The 22,286-nt window shown below is 43.3% G+C and overlaps 1 protein-coding gene across 1 annotated transcript in view; it reads right to left on the reverse strand.

The window, feature by feature from the left end:
* PKHD1 (PKHD1 ciliary IPT domain containing fibrocystin/polyductin) overlaps positions 1-22,286 on the reverse strand; it is a 276,108-nt gene that overhangs the window by 154,985 nt on the left and 98,837 nt on the right. The window contains exons 36-37 of the mRNA XM_074582079.1: positions 20,870-21,082; positions 507-714 (exon numbers count right to left, since the gene is read on the reverse strand). Of these exons, the coding sequence (XP_074438180.1) occupies positions 507-714; positions 20,870-21,082 (421 nt within the window). The remainder of the gene's footprint in view (positions 1-506; positions 715-20,869; positions 21,083-22,286) is intronic.

A 22,286-nucleotide genomic window follows, 5' to 3' on the forward strand; every position in this document is an offset into this window, starting at 1 on the left:
AGGAGAGCGTAAGGCAGTGAAACTACAGCTCATTGAAAACACAGAATCAGTATTTCCAAACTGAAGTAATTCACACTGGATGTGTTGTTAATCAGATTAAGTAAATCAGCCAAGAAGGGAGGCTTTTTATTTATTTATTTTTATAGAAGTCAGACACTTTTTGTAAAAAAAAAATGCACTTTCTCAAGAAATTAAGTATGCAGGAAAATTCTTTGTCAACCCTGTGCTGAGGCCACTGGACTGTACTGGCCATCAGTGTTTTCTGCTTCAAAGGTTTTCTGAGTTCATGGTTTTGATACAGAATTTAGACATAGTCAGAAACATTCAGGATTGAATGTCTGCTGGCTTTAGGGGGAGCGAGGAACTGAAATAGCTCTGACCACCTTTATTAAAGGGATTTATATAGTTATTATATCCCACAGGAAACTGTAAATCCTCACTTTGACCATATTTTCCCCTGCTTTAGCTCTCTGCTATAGAAATCCCTTTGACCCTTGAAAGGATACCTAAGCGGTGATCTAAGGTACAGCTCTGTGTTGTTCACAGACTCAATAACAGCCATTTCTTCTTGCTGCTGTGTATCTCCAAGGCCTGTCTTTCCCACCAGGATTTCATCACCAGGTTGCCAGTCAACAGGTTCCTGGAGCAGTAATCGTCTGTCATTAGCATGAGCTGATGAATTCAAGAGTGTGAAAGCTACTTTGGGCATCCAGCCTGAAAAAAGATAAATAAAAAAAATTAAAAAAGCAAGTCAATCAATATAAAAAACAGGAGCAGCTTGCTTAGAGAACATTGCCTCGCTTGGATCATCCCACAGTCACTCATTGCTTTTTGATGCTGTGTAGCAGAGACGGAATTAATGCTACAAAAGAGGATTTGTGCGCATCTGCTTGCATTAAAAATGCAACCCTTTCCAAACAACATCTTCGTTTCAAATCTTTTGCCTTTATTGGTCCCCAGAAGTTGAAAAAACACGCTGGAGAGAAGTTTTCTCAACAGGCAGTGGGAGCTGAAGTTCAGTTTCTTTCTTGCAAACTGAATTCCCTATATGAGAAACACCCTCTTCTTAATCACCCTTTATAACTGAAGGAGAAAAGCACTATCTGCAGGGACCATCATCCTTCTCAGAGTGCAAAAAGCAGTTTGAATTAGCAGATTCCCCAGGCAAGTGTCCAAAAACAACATGCAGTGAACCTAGGCCGACAAGTAACTTGCATTCACAAAACCACGTTTCTATTAGTAACATTTCAGTGACATAACGGTAAGGCAAATATTACCAGTTTCAAAAGCTTTTAAAAGTGACTACAATCTCAGCTCGCAACATGAGGTCATCTCAAAACTGTCTCCAATGGAGGATCCAAAATGAGGGGTCCTTTTTTGAAATCTTTGTTTAAGTGGTTTAAACTTTTCACATGAAAAGAATTTGCTTCAGCCTTTTGCATCCAGAAGTAGAAATGAAATGCCATACTATTTTAAATGTTGTAACTTTGGGGATTTTTTTCCGTAAAACTCCAATCTCAGCACATACTGCTGGAACATATTCTTGGTGAGGCCTTAGGCTTGAAAATATATTTTCAACTTTATGGTTCAGTTGACGTGAAGGTCCTGTAACATCCCTGGGGACGGGGATGGGTTACAAGTTTGGCAAGAAGTGTGAACACACGGGTAAGCACAACTGCAAGGTGAGGAAAAGCCCTTGCATCAGCAACCTTGGGGCACCACTGGAAGGCAATAGCAAGGTTGCAACTGCAGATTCCCAAATTCCCTCCTCTTCAGTGGACATACTACCAAGTCTGTGTGCAACAAGCCCCAGCAATGAAACATCTTACCATTTCACCCTGCCTTCTCCGCTTCACGAAGTTTGCTTTAACTCTTGATATTTCTTTTTCCCTAGCAGGCTTTGGAACAGATTGGTCCAGTGAGATCCAACACACTGAACACCATCAGGGGAGAGCATGTACTTCACCCACCCACCTTTAGTATATTTTTCCTGCCCTCCTTTGCAATAGATCATAATTTACCTTTAGCCCACAGCAAGTTACTGTCCTCCCTGGCTGTACTATAGAAAAGTAATAACACCAGAAATATCTGAGAGTAGAGGTTGCATCCAATAAATCATTTTCAAATTATTTTAAGCAAGCTTCTCTCTCTCCATATGCTGTTTCACTTTCTCATTGCTTACACTCTAGTGTCACAATTCTTTCCCTAATGAAGATGGAAGTAAGGAGTAGCACCTCTGTCCTGGCTTGAGGTAAAAGAGAACCAACTTTCTGTTCAGTAATTTTATTTCTTAGCTAGGCTTCTTCTAACTTTCTGAAATTAACATCTTGTTGTGTCTAAAGCGGTTCATTCAGAGTGATAAGACAGTTTGTGCCAAGGAATGGTATGCAGAGAGGCTCTTGATTATACTTATTGCTATAACAACCAAGGTCAGCTAATTTTGTTATTTGACCTGTTGGAGGGTCAGAAATGGAAAAACATAGAAGGGTCCCACCTGCAGGGAGGAGCGGACAGGACAGGTGACCCAAAATTGACCAACAGGGGTATTCCATCCCATCTGCCCCATGCTCAGTATAAAAGCTGAGGGATCAAAGCGTCAGTTTCTTCCTTCAACGGCTGACGTCCGAGGAGGACCCTGTCTGTCCATCTGCCTTTGATCCCGATCGGTGTGTTCCTGACTCCAACCCTGGAACCCAGTTCCCACTCGTCGCTGAGTCCAGCCTGGGACTTCCCCAGGGCCTGCTGGTGACATCATCCTGGGAGCTTAATATAGTTTTGTATATACTTTATCTATTTCATTATTTTCCTTTTTATCTTATTATTAATATTTCAGTAAAGTAGTTTAGTTTCTTCTAAACTCTTAAATCTCTTTATCTCTCTTCCTTCTGTCCATGCATGAGAGGCTGGGGGGGAGCATCTGTTGCTGGCCATTGGCCAATTTGGCCAAAAACATGACAACCTCCAAGTCACTAAATTCACAGCAGAAGAAGAGAAGGAAGAATCAAGTCTTTATACGCTGTCATCTTGAAGTATATTTGAACACCTGCTCTTTGTGTCAACGATGGGCATCTAAACCTATCTAAGATACTTCTGGCTTATTATCTTTTCTTTTTCCTTAAATGAAAGGTGAAATTTCTCTGCTTACAGCTAAGCAAATCTCCCAGACATCCTTCACTTAATGTGCTTCAGTTCATGTCATGGAACTGTTTTGGAATGCATCAAACGGATTTCCTTTAGATGAAACTAACGCAGAAGCTGTAATCCAATAGGACATATAATACTCTTTAGATGCTAATGGAACTAGACTAGAATCACTATAGTAGCCCCCAGAACACATACAGTGTGGACCCTGCATCCTACACCTACATCATTTGCTCTACAGATCTCCTTCTATTGGGCAACACTGTTTTCTAATGTAGATAGAGCCAAAATCCATCTTGCACCATACATGAGCACAGACATCGAAGATTTTCCCTGTGAGACCTCATCCTCAATACGGCTTTAGGCAGCTCAAAAAAACCCGCTCTTCATATCAGCCTATGTGCATTCTTTTACTAGCAGCAGTCTCATCATCTTTATGCATTTACCTTCTTTCATTGAGTGATCCTTGTGAATTTTTAGGACTCGCATAAAAGCGAACGACTGACAGCAGCCATCTGCATGTTGAGCAGCACACAATTTTTCTGCAGCTCTGGACATTTTGTTTATAGTACCGATTTGTGTGCATGTGTTAATGTGTGTTTGCGTGCATCTGTGGCCAGACACACAACTGACTCCCATTGTGAACATCTGTCACACACATACTACAGCAACCATTATAAAAAGACTGCTGGGCAACAACTTTTATCATTAAGAGGTGCTAACCAGCATTCTGCGTTCAAAATAGACTCTGATGGAAAAGGCTTGTTTCAGGCTTTTTTCCACTTCCAGGCTCTGAAATAAAGATTTTTAAGGAAGATATTATCATTTTTTTTTTCTTCTTAAAAAAAAAAAAAAGAGTATTCAATGTATCTGAACACCCCTCCTTTATTTTTTTCCCTTTTTCTTTTTTACTTCTTACTGTGGTGTCCCAGCCTCCCTCTCTGTCTCCCATTCCACAGTTTGTTTTACCTTTATCCTGATGATTTAGAAGAGGTGGGATATGTGTTTGTATGTGTAAGATCTACTTCCAGTTTCCAATATTTTTAGAATATTTTCATTAGAAAAAAAAAAAAAAAGTCTAGCAGATTCCTCTTTCTATGCTTCCCATTTATATTCCCTCATACCACCTGCATTCTGTTTTCAGCTTCCATAGGGTTAATTTTCTTTTGAGTAGGTGCTGTGTTTTGGATTTAGTATGAGAATTATGTTGATCACAGAAACATAGAATCATAGAATGGTTTGGGTCAGAAGGGACCTTAAATATCACCTAGTTCCAACCCCCTGCCCTGGGCAGGGACACCTCCCACTAGACCAGGTTGCTCAAAGCCCCGTCCAACCTGGCCTTGAACCCCTCCAGGGATGGGGCAGCCACAGCTTCTCTGGGCAACCAGGGCCAGTGTCTCACCACTCTCACAGTAAAAAATTTCTTCCTAAATCTGCCCTCTTTTAGTTTGAAACCATTACCCCTCATCCCATTACTACATTCCCTGATGGAGTCCCTCCCCATCTTTCCTGTATGTCTCCTTTAGGTACTGGAAGGCCGCTATAAGGTCCCCCCAGAGCCTTCTCTTCTCCAGACTGTATGTGATAACACATACTGTTTTAGTTGTTGCTAAGTAATACTTATCATAAGTCAAGGGCTTTTTCAGCCTCCAATAGAAGCATAGACAGGACAAACCAGCCAAAGGAATATTCCATACCACAGATGTCATGCCCAGTATATAAATGGGGGTTGGCCAGGAGGCAGGAATCCATGATCGCTGGCCAGGATGGACTGGGGAACAGATCATCCGGTGGTGAGAGTAATTTGTGTTGCATCACTTAATTTTGTATATTCTTTTACCATTATTATTTTTATTACTTTCCCCTTCTGTTACTGTTCTATTAAAATGTCTTTATCTCAACCCACAAAGTTTTCCCTCCCCTCCTTTTTCTCCCTCTTCTCCCTACCTTGCTGTGGGGTGAGGGGAGACGGCACAAGTGGATGGTTGTGTGGTCAAATTTGCCAGCTGCGGTTAAACCATGACAACCTGCAGGTCAGATTTTCTTCTACTCTAAGCAGCATGAGTGACACACAGAATTTGGTCAGTAACTGAGGATTCTTTGCTTTAACTATAACATATTCTTAGCCCTATGGTTTTGATGGGAACCCATCATACACCCACACAGAAATGTACTACACTGTTTCTCAAGCAGTCATCACCCATTGCTGTTTAAAATCACCCTTTCCCCTTTCTAGAAAAAATTTACAGCTAGTAACCCTAAAATTTCGCTTTTTTTTGAAAGTATAACATTGTGGCCTATATCTCACATATTTCCAATTTTAAGAAAACATGCAACCCCCATGTTCTCCAACTTAAGCATCAAAGAGGTTTAAATGAAGATAGCTTGAAAAAGAGCATAACACCCACCAAGCCCCTCAGTCCCTATCACCACTGGTGTCTGCAGTTGACTTGACTTAATTTGGAGACTGTGGGTTGGTTTTAGGTACCTAAACATGCCACTTTGGATGTACAATTGGCCTCTAGCTGCTGTTAGAGGAGGACATTGGTCCCACCTAAGTCCCATGTCCTATCTGCCAGACCCACATAGATACCTTCGATACCACTCCGGGTGCCTGAAATAGACCTTTCTATTGACACTCAGGTAACTGAACAGCCAAACAGCTAGCAGACAGCCAAATCAATTTGCTCCTTCTTAATGAAGTTTCCAGGCCTCTGCTCACCTACCAGGGGTGGGTTTATTGGATAGGATACAGCACTTTTTAGAGGCATTCCAGCTTTTAAATGGGGAGGGGAAATGTGCTGATGAACACCTCAGGAGGGAAAGATCTCCAACTGGGAGACAACTCTCATTTCCCAGAGATCTTCTCCAGCTTTTCTCCTTCAAAGAACCAATGATCTCTCTACAAAGATCATAAATAGCTAAAGGGGGTTCCCTGGAACAAAGACCCTTTTCTCTGCAGTCTGTCTGCAGGACCACCCTTTTGAGGCTCAGAGACCTCTTTCCTGTTTCCCCTTGAAAACAAACTCTATTTCAGATGAAACATGCAGGGTTCATAAAATAATCTTCAGTGACTGATATTGGACCGCGCAACAGGTAAATAAATGACTTCTTTGAGAGTAGAAGGCTTAAAAGACCAACAGCTGTAGTATATTTAAATTACTTCTTCCCCCAAAAGTAGTGCAAGCAGAAACACTCAAAAGTAGTGAAAAATAGATGAATCTGTATAACTCCTCAATTATTGAACTCATTTTTAATAATTAACTAAGCTCAGATTGGAAAATAAACACATTTTGAGATCTAAAGCAGAAGTGCCTTCATGTTAAAGGGACAGGAGAGAGCCTTTAGACTCAAAGTGCTATTGCAGGTAAGTAAGAATTGAACATTTTACTAAACGACTTGACAGAAACACCTTTAAACACTGAGCAGAGCAAAACCATGTTGACAAATGGCAACCCAGAGATGCAAGGGACTTGAAAGCAAATTCCAAAGTGAATTAATCACAAATCGTAGCATAAGGAACATCTTGGCACCAGGACCCTGGTTTATGTTTCCTGTTGGAAGCATGATGGGAAGATGCAGTCTTATATAGACCTGGCAAAACTATTAAGGGGAAGGCAATTCTGATGTGTCCAATGCCATTCTTTTATATGTCAAGTAGAGACAAAGAAAAATAATATAAATTTCATTTTTTACAGCCCCTACCACAAAATATTTTGTAAATCAACTTAGGATGCTGTATGACTTCACTAACTGATTTCACCTAGTTATAAGTTGTTCAACTAGAGAAGAGAATTTGACCTTTACAGAAATGTCTCAGAATCACATCAAAACTCAGCAAACTCAGCAAGGTATGTCAGGGCCTACTTATCTCCAGGGTTACGAGAAAGTCTGTCTACAGTAGGCAAAATGTGGGTTGTACTGAGTGTTGTACATTTGAATAAATTAGGTCATTATTTACAATGCTCTGATTAGAAAAGACATGAATATTATTTCTTCTTCCAGGTGTATATTGGGTACCTCAATGGGTGTTGAAAATTTGAACTGGGTGTTGGATAGTTATCTCTGATCACCCAGCTTTGAAAGCAGAAGCTGCTACAATTGGAAACACTGAAATAGACGGTTTTGAAAAAAATGACTACAGGGCAGGGAGAGGCAGGTCTAAGCTAATTGATTAGGAAACAAGTCCTGTAGTCAATGGGACTTACAGGTCTTCCTGTCAGGTTCTTCTGCATATCTCCCACTTCATGCCTTCTTCTAAGCCTTCCCTCAATCTATTTTTAATGTCTACTGTTTTCCTGTTGGAGAATGTTTTCTCAGCCTCCTGGCTTCTCCTCTTCAATGTCAGCCAAGGCCACTGATACCTCTTCTTTCTTCCTACCAAGTTGTACTTTGGGTGCTGTGTTCCAAGACTGATGTTCAGTCATTTGGTTATGTACACCTTCAAGTTTCTCCCCATGACTTTCCCAATTTCCATCTTTATTTCTTCCCCTTTTCTCCAACTCTCTTTCCAACCCACAGACTGTCTTGGAGTCAGTCTGTATTTGAACAGAACTTGTGTTCACCTCTTCCAAGCATTTGTGATCACCAGCTTCTTGCACATCTACAACACATAAATCCAGTGGCAACCCTTTTAGGGAAAGCCTTTAGGTCTTCTCTGAGGTGGTGCTGTTGTTTTTTACAGCATTTTCAGAGTTACTGGCCATAATCTTTCAACTTTGTTTGTTTCCAGAACATGCTGCTTCAAGATAAAACAGTCCTTCCCTGGACTATATTCAGCACAGTCACTCTTCTGTGTCTAATTTATCCTCTTGCAATCTGTATCCACAGACAACACGTTTGTGTTCTTACTCCAAGTGGCAACCAGAAGGCATTTGAAAACCCATATCTCACTGTCTAATGATTTTTCTAACCATGAGTTTGCTCTGAAAGGAACTCTTGCCTTTCACACATTTCTATTTAGTTAGATGAATTCCACCTTAAACCTATAGGATGCTCCAGATCTACAAATTTTGATGACTAGATAACATGTTGCTTAGATGGAAATCATAAACCCCTGACCTGAAAACAAGACTTTTTGGAGCACATATTGCCACCTAACTTTAGATACCCAGGGAACCTCCTAACCAAGCCTGACAGGAACCAGCGTGAGGCACATCCAGAGTTAGGCAGAGCTGAAGAGTCTGAGTTATGCATGGGAGTTCTGGTAGAAACTGTACTCCTTAAATGGGTTTTAGGAGGACTGGTTCCAGCCCTAAACCTGCCTGGTTTATGGGGACTATTGGTCTTTCTCCCAAACGTTCTTTAAGTGTTTTAAACAATCTTCTTCTGGCATGGGACAGCAGACTTTGAGCCCTTCTCCTCTAACTACATAATACCAGGATCCTGCTGCATCTTATCTTCTCTCCTATTTACCACAAATTAATTAACTAAGGTTACAAACGCACAGTTTATTCCTAGTGTTGACAAACTATAAAGCTCTTTTACACCTTTTGACAGTTTATTGGTGCTTTAAAGTTTAGGTAATGAGATCCCTTTATACCACAAAAGGAATTTACAAGAACTGCAGGCTCAGACACACAATCTATTTACCGTGACTATACAAGTTATACTGCAGATAATCTGTCAATCTGTGGCAGCTACGTTGTAAATCTTTAGTGTAAATGAGAATAAGATCTTTCGAGTTCCATGAACAAAGTGAAAAGAAAAAGCAGTTTACACTCCCCCCAGAAAAAGAAAAGAATTTTGCAAGAGACAGAGTTAAAAATGTAATTCAATGGATTATAGCTATGATTTAAAAAACAACAACAACAAAAAGTCATACCACTGGTGTAAAAGTCTCCAGTAATAAAACACCAAACAATTTACTGCAGCATTTCAGGTGCCAGACTGCCTAAGGAACTCAGCTTCCTCTCCACTGTCATAATCCCTTATTATTCCTTTTTCCCTATCCAAATTACACTGCCTACTCAGACTTAGCTTGGCCATTCCTAAAATTTCCAAATGTCAGAGTGATGAATGGCAATACATGCACTGGAAATAGGTGCTTCAGAAAAGAGACTTTTAAAAATTATATTTTTAAACCCAGAACAGAGACTTTTTGCTGCTGTTACTTCAGTTAATAAAATGAACCATAAAAATCAGACTGTATAAAATTTCTTAAGCGAAAAAGAATAGAAAATCTTTGCCAGAAAGACTCCTTGGTCAGGATAGCACACAGCTGTGCTGCTACGGCTCTCTGTGGTCAAATGGAACTTAATTAAGAACCTGGAGAAGTTGTTACATGAACTTGGATTAGATGAAGACTTCTATTAAAAAATGCCCCAGCTGCCTCAACTCTTGCAGGGACTAGTCCGGTCGCTGGTCATAAAGTGTAGGGAATCAGAAAAGGAAGGATGAGAGCTGCTTCCCTACCTTTTCATGTGTGTTTAAAAGCACCCACCTGAACCATGAGCCCTCAGACCTCTGGACTTGAAGGTTTACAGCTTACTTTTTCTACCAGTTAATTCCAATCCTAGAAATATAGGATAATACCAATCCTAGGTATATTCCCTAAGCATTTGCACAAAGTTTCAAGCTTGTTTTGCAAAGAGAGGAGTCTGGTGTGTTTTTTTTTTTTTTCCCTCTACGCATCTCAGAAAGACAGGGATGTCTCTGCTTTGAAAGTGGGAGATGTCTTTCCACCCCCATACAGTCCTGCAGGATGAACTGGTGTGTGTGGGCAGCTCCTGGGGAGATGCAGACAGCTTTTCTGCTACTTCCTGACACAGCCAGTGCAGAAAGCTTTTCAAGCATGCCCCGAGGTAAAATAGGAGGCCCTTTCTAATTTATAACTGCTCATTAACCCTTGGGACACCCAGGACTTTATCAGCTTTTTGCCTGCTGCACAGGCAACCTGCCGCAGCCTCTGTGCTGGGTGCTCAGGATCACCCTGGGTATTTTAGATTGAATTTGAGTGTGAGTTCAACCCATAGCTCGTCTGATGTCCTCATTTTGTGGGACCAAACCCAGCATCAGGCAGAAGCTTTATGCAAGCAACAAGCAGACTGAGACAGGAAATTTGGACCTGCTTAGTCCTGTCACATGAACCTTAGTAGGTGACAATGCACAAAGCCATCATGTGCCATCTTCCTTGCGGCACAATCACATGCTTGTCTCAAGGCAGACATCCTTCATGGAGAGGCTCTGGTGACAGAATAACAGAATGATAGGGATTGGAAGGGACCTCTGGAGATCATCTAGTCCAACCCCTGTGCCAGAGCAGGGTCACCCAGAGCAGGTGGCACAGGAACACATCCAGCTGGGTCTTGAATGCCTCCAGAGAAGGAGACTCCACCACCTCTCTGGGCAGCCTGTGCCAGGGCTCTGCCACCCTCAAAGGAAAGTAGTTCCTCCTCATATTGAGATGGAATTTCCTATGTTCAAGATTCTGCTCATTGCCCCTTGTCCTGTCACTGGGCACCACTGAAAAGAGTCTGACCCCATCCTCTTGACACCCGCCCTTTAGATATTGATAAACATTGATAAGATCCCCTCTCACTCTTCTCTTTTCCAGGCTAAATAGACCCAGGTCTCTCAGCCTTTCCTCATCAGAGAGATGCTCCAGTACCTTGATCACCTTGGTAACCCTTTGCTGTCCCCTCTCCAGCAGTTCCCCATCCTTCTTGAACCGGGGAGCCCAGAACTGGACACAACACTCCAGGTGCGGCCTCCCCAGGGCAGAGTAGAGGGGGAGGATGACCTCCCTCAACCTGCTGGCCACACTCTTCTTCATGCCCCCCAGGATACCATTGGCCTTCTTGGCCACAAGGGCACATTGCTGCATCCCACCAGGGCAGGGAATTTGTGGTGCAGCTTTGGACTGAGGCTGCCATGTTTCCTAGCAGTTATTTTCTGTCCAAGCACTGTGAATGCACAGAGATGACTCACAGCTCAGCTTTTTAACATCAGCTTTTAACCTGCTTGGTGGCCCACTCATCCAAGCCCCAATGCAGACACAGCTTCAACATCTCTCTGGCTTCTTCCTTCTCTCATGTAAAATAGGGGTGGTGATTCCCCATTATAAGTGGGTTCTGGAAGATGAAATCCAAGTCTACAGCTAGCCAGATGTGATTTTATTCCAAATTCAAATGAGGCCAAAGCTTCACTGTCTTCCACAGAATAAAAATTCCGCAAAAAAAATATTTTTGGAACCATTACACTTTTTTTTTTTGCTTTGTACTAATGTCACTTTGGGGGTTTAGGGGCTTTGATTTTTATTCTGTAAAAACACTGCATTCCACTAGTGTAGAAATGTTGATATGAAATAAATATAATATTAAAAATAATAATATGAAAGTCCAGGTGAAAGCAAAATGCTAGAATTAAACAACTTTTCCTTCTCCCAATGGGGAAAATAAATCTGACACCATCCAAACAAGAGGACAAAGTGAATTGTTTTGATTTTCTCCAGTAGGAAATACCTTTGAAAGTGACCTAGTCTTGCTGAATGTTTCATGAAACTACAGTTTTCATCTTAAAGCATTTCCACCTAGATATTTTTGAACAGCACTTTCAAGAAAGCAAGGAGTATCTGACTGGGGATGGGAATGGCTGTTGTGATCAAACAGATCTATGGAAACTTTCATTGTTTCTCTTTCTTACTACACTAGCCTGCAGAAAATATACTGTCCCTATGTGCTGCCCCATAAATGCAAACATTTCCAAAAATTTCCTTTAATCAGAGATTACCCAGTCACGTTGTCAAGCTACATCAGTCCGGAAAAGAAGGGGAAAAAAATTTCCCAGCTCCTTCAATGCATAAACCAGCAAGCCTGACAAAAAACCCACACTCATGCTGGCAAATAGCTTACAACCAAAGGTGCCACACACACAAAAACCTCTTTAAACTGCCACCAGGAACAAACGGCTCCAAACGCAGCAGCCGACTACCACAGATCCCGTCGCGAGCTGCACACAGCTGTTAACATTTTGCATTATTGCCGATTAATGTCCCGCGCTGTTGCCGCCGAACGAGACGGGGAACGTCTGCCTGCAGGAGCAGGTACACAGGGCAGCACGACCATTTAAATGCTAAGATCATTTCAGTGCATCCCCAGCACATAATGAAAGAGGATTAGACATGCCGGAAAAGTGAAGATGAGCCCAAATGGAGGGTCCCTGCCTGTCTCAGCCTGCAGCCCTCAGAAAACCCAGGTCTGAGTCCAGGCTTCTCAGCTTGCCAGAATTTGTAGTCTCTCTCCCTTCTAGGGTGAAAATTCACAGAATCACAGAATGAAAGCGGTTGGAAGGGACCTCTGGAGATCACCTAGTCCAACCCTCTGCCAGACAAGGGTCACCCAGACCAGGTGGCACAGGAATGCGTCCAGGTGGGGTTTGAATGTCTCCAGAGATGGAGACTCCACCACCTCTCTGGGCAGCCTATGCAAGGGCTCTGCCACCCTCAAAGGAAAGAAGTTCCTCCTCATGTTTAGGTGGAACTTGCCATGTTCAAGTTTGTGCCCATTAGCTCTTGTCCTGTCCCCGGGCACCACTGAGAAGAGCCTGGCCCCATCCTCCTGACACCCACCCTTTCAGTATTTACAAGCATTGATAAGATCCCCCCTCAGCCGTCTTTTTTCCAGACTGAAGAGACCTAAATCCTTCAGCCTTTCTTCATAAGAGAGATGTTCCAGTCCCCTCATCATCTTGGTAGCCCTTTGCTGTCCCCTCTCCAGGAGTTCCCTGTCCTTCTTGAACCGGGGAGCCCAGAACTGGACACAGTGCTCCAGATGTGGCCTCACCAGGGCAGAGCAGAGGGGGAGGATGACCTGATTCTCCCTGATTTTGTTGGTGGTGGCTTCTCCTCCTCCAGCCATTGTCCTGGTTGTAGTTGGGGCCAAAATTGGAAAAGATATTTCAATGTTATATTGCACGGTTTAAGAAGCAACTATTTCACCCCACAAAAAGCCTCCACATCTGTAGTAATCCATACATCTCCCCTTGTCAAGAAACACAAGCTAATATAGTAGCTATATTCTGTATATATTATATTTTTATATCTATATCTATTTTTATATTTATATATTAGCACCCATTTCTCAGTCCTCTTTACATCACATTTTTTCTTCATTCAGATCAGCACCAAAATACAGAACAACTGATTTAAATTTAAATCAAAGTTGATCGATCCATTTCTGTTAGAGAGAAGGGCGAGCTATAAAAGACACAGCAGCTTTCCCTGCATCCAGCTCTCTGGTTTTTTTCCCCCCATCTGCTAGGTCTTTAAAAACTAATGGTCATCTTATATTTGTGAATAAGGAAGTGAAGAAACAAGTCATTGTACATTAGTTACTCCATGGGAAGTGCCTAAGTGCAGTTTCTTACCCCCAGTGAACGCAAGGGGATTCGAGGCAGCTTAGCCTTCTGTTCAAGAGCCATCTGCTTTAATGCATCATGTTTAAGTCAAGGTCTTGAAAGGAAAAATGCTGCCATAGAAGGCAAAAAAGCCTCCTGCAACCACCATACAGAATAACTAACATCTAAGGAAAACCAATCTATGGAAGTGACCCCAGAAAGGGGAAAAGGATCTGAACTCCTGGTGTAACAGGGGTGTGAAAATCAATGGTTTCAGTTACTGGGAAATAACATAAATAGCATATATTCAATCAACGAACACTCAAGTAAGGTAAAAAAGCACATCCTATCTCTAGCAGATCTCTGCACCCTATCTTGAATCCCCCTGCTACAGATATTTTTTTTTTTCATTTTTTTTTCCCCTGGGAAGATTTTCTTTTTAATATGTGAGTAAAGCAGAACAAATTCTCTCATGTTGTCTATGATCGCTTAATCTCAAACTCAGCACAGATACATAACACTGCTTAATGGAGGAAAAGCAAGCAGCATTTGATTAAATGTTTGATCTCTTGAGGAATGCACAGGCTCTGTAGAGCACAGTGCACAGCTCACAAATATTTTGTGTTTTATTATTGATTAGAAGTGATTAAACTTAATAATTGGTTCAACTGATAAAAAATACTTCTTTTCTTGAGCTAACGCTGAAAATGTTTAGGATTGGTTTGGATGCAGGGAAGTCTGGGATAGAAGTAGTGCAGAATTACCTCTAGAATGTCATCTTCCACTCTCAGCGTCCATTGCGAGTTCAGGGACATTCTTTGCAGCAGGACTATCGATGAGTTTAGAGGGCTGAAATGACCACTGACAAGTCTATTTTCAGAGAATCACAGAATGGTCAGGGTTGGAAGGGACTTCTGGAGATCATCTAGTCCAACCACCCTGCCAGAGCAGGGTCACCCAGACCAGGTGGCACAGGAACGCATCCAGGCGGGGTCGGAATGTCTCCAGAGATGGAGACTCCACCACCTCTCTGGGCAGCCTGTGCAAGGGCTCTGCCACCCTCAAAGGAAAGAAGTTCCTCCTCATGTTTAAGTGGAACTTGCCATGTTCAAGTTTGTGCCCGTTACCTCTTCTCCTGTCCCTGGGCACCACTGAGAAGAGGCTGGCCCCATCCTCCTGACACCCACCCTTTCAGTATTTACAAGCATTGATAAGATCCCCCCTCAGCCATCTTTTTTCCAGACTAAAAAGACACAAATCCCTCAGCCTTTCTTCATAAGAGAGATGTTCCAGTCCCCTCATCATCTTGGTAGCCCTTTGCTGTCCCCTCTCCAGCAGTTCCCTGTCCTTCTTGAACCAGGGAACCCAGAACTGGACACAGAACTCCAGACGCGGCCTCACCAAGGCAGAGTAGAGAGGGAGGATGACCTCCCTCCACCTGCTTGCCAAGTTCTTCTTGATGCACCCCAGGATGCCATTGGCCTTCTTGGCCACAAGGGCACATTGCTGACCCATGGTCATCCTGTTGTCCACCAGGACTCCCAGCTCTCTTTCCACTGAGCTGCTCTCCAGCAGGTCAGCCCCCAACCTGTCCTGGTGCATGGGGTTATTCCTCCCCAGGTGATTATAAATAGGTACAGTATTAAAAAAAACTCTCTGGACATTGTTGCTTTCTTTACCACACAGCTTTTAAAGTCTGGGCAAAGTGAATGTAGCATCATAGTAAATCTGTAACATTTTCAATCTAGTTGGAGAGGCATAGGTTATTAGTCAAAATGCAGGGAACAGGCTCATATGTTCATGCCCTGTATCATTGCAGTGTTGCTACTGACAAAATTTCACCTAAATACACAGCAAAACTGCTGGAGTTTTTTTAGGACGAGGCACAATCTGCTTTGAGGGGACACAATGGAATAACGACCTTATCTACACAGGACTGGTAAAAAATGGAACAGAATAGAAAAAGCCTTTAAAATTTTTCTGTCCCTGGTAACAAGAGTGTTGGGACCATGAATTAGGCTGTAGGTGTGCTCGGCTACTGATGCAGCATCTCCTCTTACGCTGCCTCCTCACCCGGTCCCTGCCTTCTGCTCAGCATCTGCTGGTGTCTCCAGTCCGGTTTCCCTGGAAAGGACAAAGGCGCAAGAACAGCCAAGGCCACCATGCTAAACTTCTCTCCCAAGGCTTGTCAGGAGAGTTTCTCAGGGAATAGAGTGCAGCCGGAGCTGGAGACAGTGATAAATTTCCCCTCTCAACAATCAATAAAATTCTCTCAGCCCCGCTCAGGCCCCTACCGCGGATGCGAGGGCCGTAATTACATTGTCAAAAAGTCGAGTTGCCCTGGCTGACTGAAACTCCCTTTAAAACTGACGGGTGATTGACAGGCAGTTTATGGGTGGCATGCTCTGACTGGCAGGGGAGTTGGCTAAAGCCAAAGGCAACAGTGAAATTTCCCAGTCTGCTACAACCACCGGAGCAAAGGACTGCCACTCACCAGGGAATTGTGGGAAACCCTTAGTCATATTAACATATCAAAGCGAGGAGCTGACAGCGCTTACTAAACAAGCTGAATTCAACCATGGCTGCAGAGCATCCCCCAAACTTCCCAGTCTGAAGGAGAAAAGAAATTAAAATGCTCTCAGTCCTGTCTTCACCTAAGACAACTAAGAATTTGGAAGCCTGCTTATTTAAAGATTTTGATCTGAGATAACATATATATGCGTGTGTATATATATGTATCTCACAAATGTATATTGCTGAGCATGTCAGCTTCTTTCATATATATATGAAAGAGCCTGTCATGCTCAACAATTTGTTCTATACCACAGGCCAGACTGGTGTTAAATTGGAGACAGAACAGCATATTTCTCTTTCATGTAAGCAATATGAACCCAGCAAAAGAACACACTCCTTTTGGTCTTGTTTTCTAGCGGGTTTCTACCCGCTAATTGCAGATTATATGGTTTGAAAGAACCTTAATTGCAGCCATGCACTGACACTGTATGTAGTGCGGAGCTTAAAAGTGGCTTCATAGCTAGTCTGGATTTCTTGAATAAGAAATTGATAAGAATTCTTGAATAAGAATTGTTAAGAAATTGAAACCGAGAGATGTTTCCATTGATGGGCCAAGCCACCTTTGGTTCTATGTATTTCCATCCAGATAATGCTTGGGTTGCAGACCTCACCTTCTTGGTTTCCTCAAGGATGAAGAATCACTGGGGATTATGGCACTGAGTAAAACGTATGAAATATCAGTGAGAAATGCCTTGAGGGTACTGACATGGTCACCTGGGTTTACTTCCCTCCATGACATTGCCAAGGTAACATTGTAAGAAGTACCTCTGCCTTGGTTGTCTGCAATTTCGTGGGTTGGTCTGTGAGGATGGAGTCAACAAGGCAGTGATGATAGAGGTTCAGAAGCAGCACAGGAGGCACAGCTGCAACAAATGGTGCTGTTTTTTCCTACATTGCTAGAAAACAAAGCAGCACGAAGAAGATAAGGGTCTTGTTACAAAGCTCCGAGAATATAAGGACAAAATCCTGCCTCACAAAAGTCAAACTGAGAATGGAAGGGTACTTTAAAGTAGCAGAAGATACAGAAAGCGAAACAGCAAAAGCAGTTATCAGGCAAATACAAATCAGACATTTTAATACTTTTCTTAAAAAAAAAAAAAAGGAAAAACATGGATGATTAACCAAATTAATCCTCTGGAACAAGCTTCTGCAGAAAATGCTGGCTTCTGTTTCCCTTGATGTCCTCAAAGACCAAGCTTTTCTGGAAGGCATGCTTTAATCTAACGTGAGTTACCGAACTCAAGGCTGGGATAACTGTATGAAACTCAATGGCCAGTAACGGACAGTCAGTTCAGCCCAGATGATCTAATTGCAGTTCTTCACAGAGCCCCTCTAGGAAGTGGGATAGAAAAGCTCTGCCCTTCTCCAAAGCCAGTTTACTGAAATTATTAAAGCTGTTTGCAAGCACGAAATAATTTAACCTTGCCGATTCTTGACACAGTTGTCAAGAGCACCTGACGTGGCTTTCATGAGTAGTGCAGCCCACCTCCCTTGCCACCGCCAGAAGCACCTTCCCCAGCCTCCTCTGATCTCTCCTGATTCTGAAAAGCATCTGTTCACCAACTCCCCTCCAACAATGGACCTCACCTGACCTTGTTCGGCTCCTTTGAACTGACAGGCGTATTGCACAGCAGTACGGCTTGCTCCTTGTCTGTGCTCAAATTGTACCCCTTAGTGTCTGACATCATTTTTGACTGAGAGCCATACATGTCAGCGATGCTCAGAGAGCAACATTTCTGCCTGTAGGCCAGGAGGGTGGAAGTTCATGCCCTGATGGAGGATATGAATGCCTACCAGTATGAAAGTCGACACACAGGAGGATAAGGGAGGGAGATGAAGCATTCAAATGCATTGGCTTTTCTTTTTCCTCCTCTATGACACACACTGCCTTTAAAAACAACCCGTTAGTTAAGAAATTGACATAGAATCATAGTATGGTTAGAATTGGAAGGGACCTTAAAGATCATCTAGTTCCGACCCCCTGCCATGGGCAGCAACACCTACCACTAGACCAGGTTTCTCAAAGCCTCATCCAGCCTGGCCTTGAACACCTCCAGGGATGGGCCAGCCACAGCTTCTCTGGACAACCTGTTCCAGTGTCTCACCACCCTCACAGGAAAGAATTTCTTCCTAATATCTAATCTAAATCTCCCCTTTTTCAGTTTGAAACTGTTACCCCTCATTCTGTGCATGCATTGCACTAATGGATGCACTCCATCATTTATCTACAATCTTGGTCAACAGGGGAGGTACCAGATGACTGGAGGGTGGCTAATGTGATGCTCATCTACAAGAAGGGTCGGAAGGAGGATCCAGGGAACTACAGGCCTGTCAGCCTGACCTCGATACCAGGAAAGATCATGGAGAGGATCATCTTGAGTGAGCTCTCACGGCAAGTGCAGGGCAGCCAAGGGATCAGGGCCAGCCAGCATGTGTTTAGGAAGGGGAGGTCCTGCTTAACCAACCCAATCTCTTTCTCTGACCATGCGACCCACCTTCTGGATGCAGGGAAGGCTGTGGACGTTGTCTATCTGGACTTTGGTAAGGCCTTTGACACCATCCCCCACAGCATTCTCCTGGAGAAGCTGGCGAATCATGGCATAGACAAGTGTACTCTTTGATGGGTTAAAAACTGGCTGGATGGCTGTGCCCAGAGAGTTGTGATTAATGAGGTGAAATCCTCTTGGCAGCCGGCCACCAATGGTGTCCCTCAGGGCTCAGATTTGGGGCCAGTTTTGTTTAATATCTTTATCGATGATCTCGATGAGGGGATTGAGTGCACCCTCAGTAAGTTTGCAGATGACACCAAACTAGATGGGAGTGTTGATCTGCTTGAGGGTAGGAAGGCACAACAGAGGGACCTGGACAGGCTGGATCGATGGGCCAAGGCCAACTGTATGAGGTTTAATAAGGCCAAGTGCCGGGTCCTGCATTTCGGTCACAACAACCCCAAGCAACGCTCCAGGCTTGGGGAAGAGTGGCTGGAAAGCTGCCCAGCAGAAAAGGACCTGGGGGTGCTGGTGGACGGCCAGCTTCACATGAGCCAGCAGTGTGCCCAGGTGGCCAAGAAGGCCAACAGCATTCTGGCTTGTATCAGGAATAGCATGGTCAGCAGGAATCCCTATTGTGTGTGATGGTGCCTCTGTACTCGGCACTGGTGAGGCCTCACCTCGAGTACTGTGTTCAGTTCTGGGCCCCTCTGTACAAGAGGGACATTGAAGTGCTGGAGCATGTCCAGAGGAGAGCTACCAGGCTGGTGAGGGGTCTGGAGACCAGGTCATATGAGGAGAGGCTGAGGGAGCTGGGCATGTTTAGCTTGGAGAAGAGGAAGCTGAGGGGAGACCTCATTGCCCTCTACAACTCCCTGAAAGGAGGGTGGAGAGAGGTGGGTGTTGGCCTCTTCTCCCAGGTGAATAATGACAGGACCAGAGGAAATGGTCTGAAGTTGCGGCAGGGGAGGTTTAGATTAGATATGAGGAAGAATTCCTTTACTGAAAGAGTGGTCAGGCACTGGAACCATCTGCCCAGGGAGGTGGTTGAGTGACCATCCCTAGAGGTATTTAAGAAACGTCTAGATGTGGCACTTCAGGGCATGCTCTAGTGGCAGAGATTGTAGGTTTTGGGGGGTTTTTTTGGTTGGGGTTTTTTGTGTGTGTGTATGGTTGGACTCGATGATCTTAAGGGTCCTTTCCAACCATGAAGATTCTATGATTCTATGATTCTATAATATTCTGATTCACACTGAGTTTAGACCTGAGTTCCACATGTAATCCACTGCACCAAGAAATGGCCATTTTATACCCGTATTTCAAGCTCTGTATCTAAATTCTTTGCCTCACAACATCTGCACACCTATAGCCAATTTCTGATCTTCAGGTCCCTTGTCTCTTGTACTTGGTAGGAACGTGGAGCTTTGGCCCTGCAGGACTTCCTTTGAGAGAAAAGTCGAATGGTTAGAGCAGAGGACCAGGCATCTTGGAGTGAAATTACTGGCATTGCTACAGATTTTCTGCATAGCCCTTGTCTTGTCATTTATGACAAAAACCTGTGCTGAGCAGGAAAACCGAGAGATGCCATCTGTGCTCCTAGTTGTAGAGACAGACAACTGGGGTTGGGTTGCCAGCACAGCACAAAGAGGAGAAAAAGGGCAAACCACACTGCCAGGAGCACTTTGCTTCTGCTTTGAAGACAAGTATCATCCTCACTGAAGTTGACACAGCATGCTTGGCATTGGCCTTACCATGGGACATATCTGGAAGACCACCATGTCTTTGCAACCCGAAAAGCTATATCCTCGTTGGGAAGGAAATGTCCCAAATGTTATGGAGAGAGATGAGGTGAGAAGGATACCCCTTTCTAGCAGTAGAGCAAACCCACATGATACCCAACAGGGATCTGAGGTCCCATTTCCATGGGATGGGGACTTTCAGTTTTGGACAGGCATGCACAAATTCAACCATCCTTGAGGCGCATAAACCAAGGTTTCATAACTAGATACCATCTATCTTCTTCTTGGGGTCCAGATTTTCAAAATGACTCAGCTCCTGGTATGTGAGCTTTTATGGAGATACACCACTGAGCCTTGGTGCATAAGGTACTGTAGAAATAGGAGTCTGATGGTGAATGCAAAGATACAAAGTTCTGCCCCGCAAACTTGATTTCAGCAAATACTTAACTGCAATTAGAAACCCAAGTTCATGATCGGAGTTGTTTTTTGAGTTGTTTTTTTTTTTTTCCCCCCTGGGCATTTTTTTGCTTTGCTTTGTTTTCTTTTATTCATTTGTGCTTTGCATTTGAAGAGAAAAAGTGTACTCACCATGGATGGAAAGGGTCCCATTCCTCACTGCCAGGAACTTGACCCCATATGGGAATAATGGTGGAGAATGGAGGCTTCCATAGAGATAGATGTGTGCTTTGTGACGGAAAGGGGCCTTCAGGGATCCCACCTGGAGCTCCCCTCCATCAGATATCAGAATGTAATGAGCATGCAGTTCTACAGGTCCTGGACCAGTGAACAAGAGCTTGCCACCTGAAGACAATAGAAGAGCAAAATGCAGTCATAAATCTAATAGTCTTTGTCTCATGGTCAAAGGAGCTATAAAACATGGGGCCAAAAATGTTTTTGCAATAAAATTATCAGATTAAGGGTAAAACAAAATTGTTTCCTGTAAAAATTCTGCCTCGACCTGTACTTGTCCCTGTGGATTTTTCAGCCCTTTACAGATCTTATTAATTCACTCCATTTTCCAATTCTACCATAGGCTACCTTTCCAGACTTGAGCAAGGCCATCCAGCCTGGGCAAACATCTGGGCAAAATTTCTCCAATTCCAGTGCAAGTGAGTTGTTTGAAAAATCACGGTCTTAATGTATTCACTTACTAAATGTTAAAAAGGGGATATTACTACTTAATTTGTATGTTACTTCTTAGATTACAAACTGCTTGTGACAGAGAGTGGAGAAAACATCTTTGCAACATAAGAACTGGCAACCTGTTTAGATCCGCGGTTGATTTAATCCTGCGTACTCTTCCAGCTGCTGTTCAAAACCAGATGCTTCCAAATTCAGTATAAGAAACTTCTCCCTGTTAGCTGGATGTGAGATGATCTCCCCATCTCATGAAAGCCTCATTTTAATCCCCAATTAGAGGTTAGCTTTGCCCCAAAGCATCAGATTTCATCTCCCTGCCAACATTTTCCTTTTACCATCTATTAGTATAACTGGATAAGTTTTGTCAGTAATATAGATCTGATCCTTCACATATTTCTAATAGTTAGTCTCAATGACTTCTTAAAGCAATGAATTCTGTGGTCTAAGTACATAGTTCATGAAAAGGCATTTCCGTCCTTTGGTTTTGACTCTCCAATTCTGTCAAATGCTTCCTTTGTTCTTGCCTTGTGTGAGCTGGCAATCCCAGTCTATCATCTCAGGATGGTTTACTCTTTTATCTCCTTTTATACTTTCTCTCCTATGACGGACACTATTGCTGTCTTTACACTGTATTTGGGCAGAGTGGACTCTCAGACATCTAATCATTCTGCAGATGGGATATGTCTTCCTAGGTCAAGCCATACTTCGCAGGAGCTAGCAGGAGATACCTCAAAGCCTGGCAACCTCAGAACTCCTTACAACGGGTCTATCACCTTCCCAACATTTGCCATTATGCAAGTTGCTAATAACTGTGCCATCTCGTATAATGGCCACGTTTCTACTGCAGTTAGCTTTTAATGGTGAC

The sequence above is a fragment of the Larus michahellis genome, chromosome 3, assembly GCF_964199755.1.
Source record: "Larus michahellis chromosome 3, bLarMic1.1, whole genome shotgun sequence".
NCBI lineage: Eukaryota > Metazoa > Chordata > Aves > Charadriiformes > Laridae > Larus > Larus michahellis.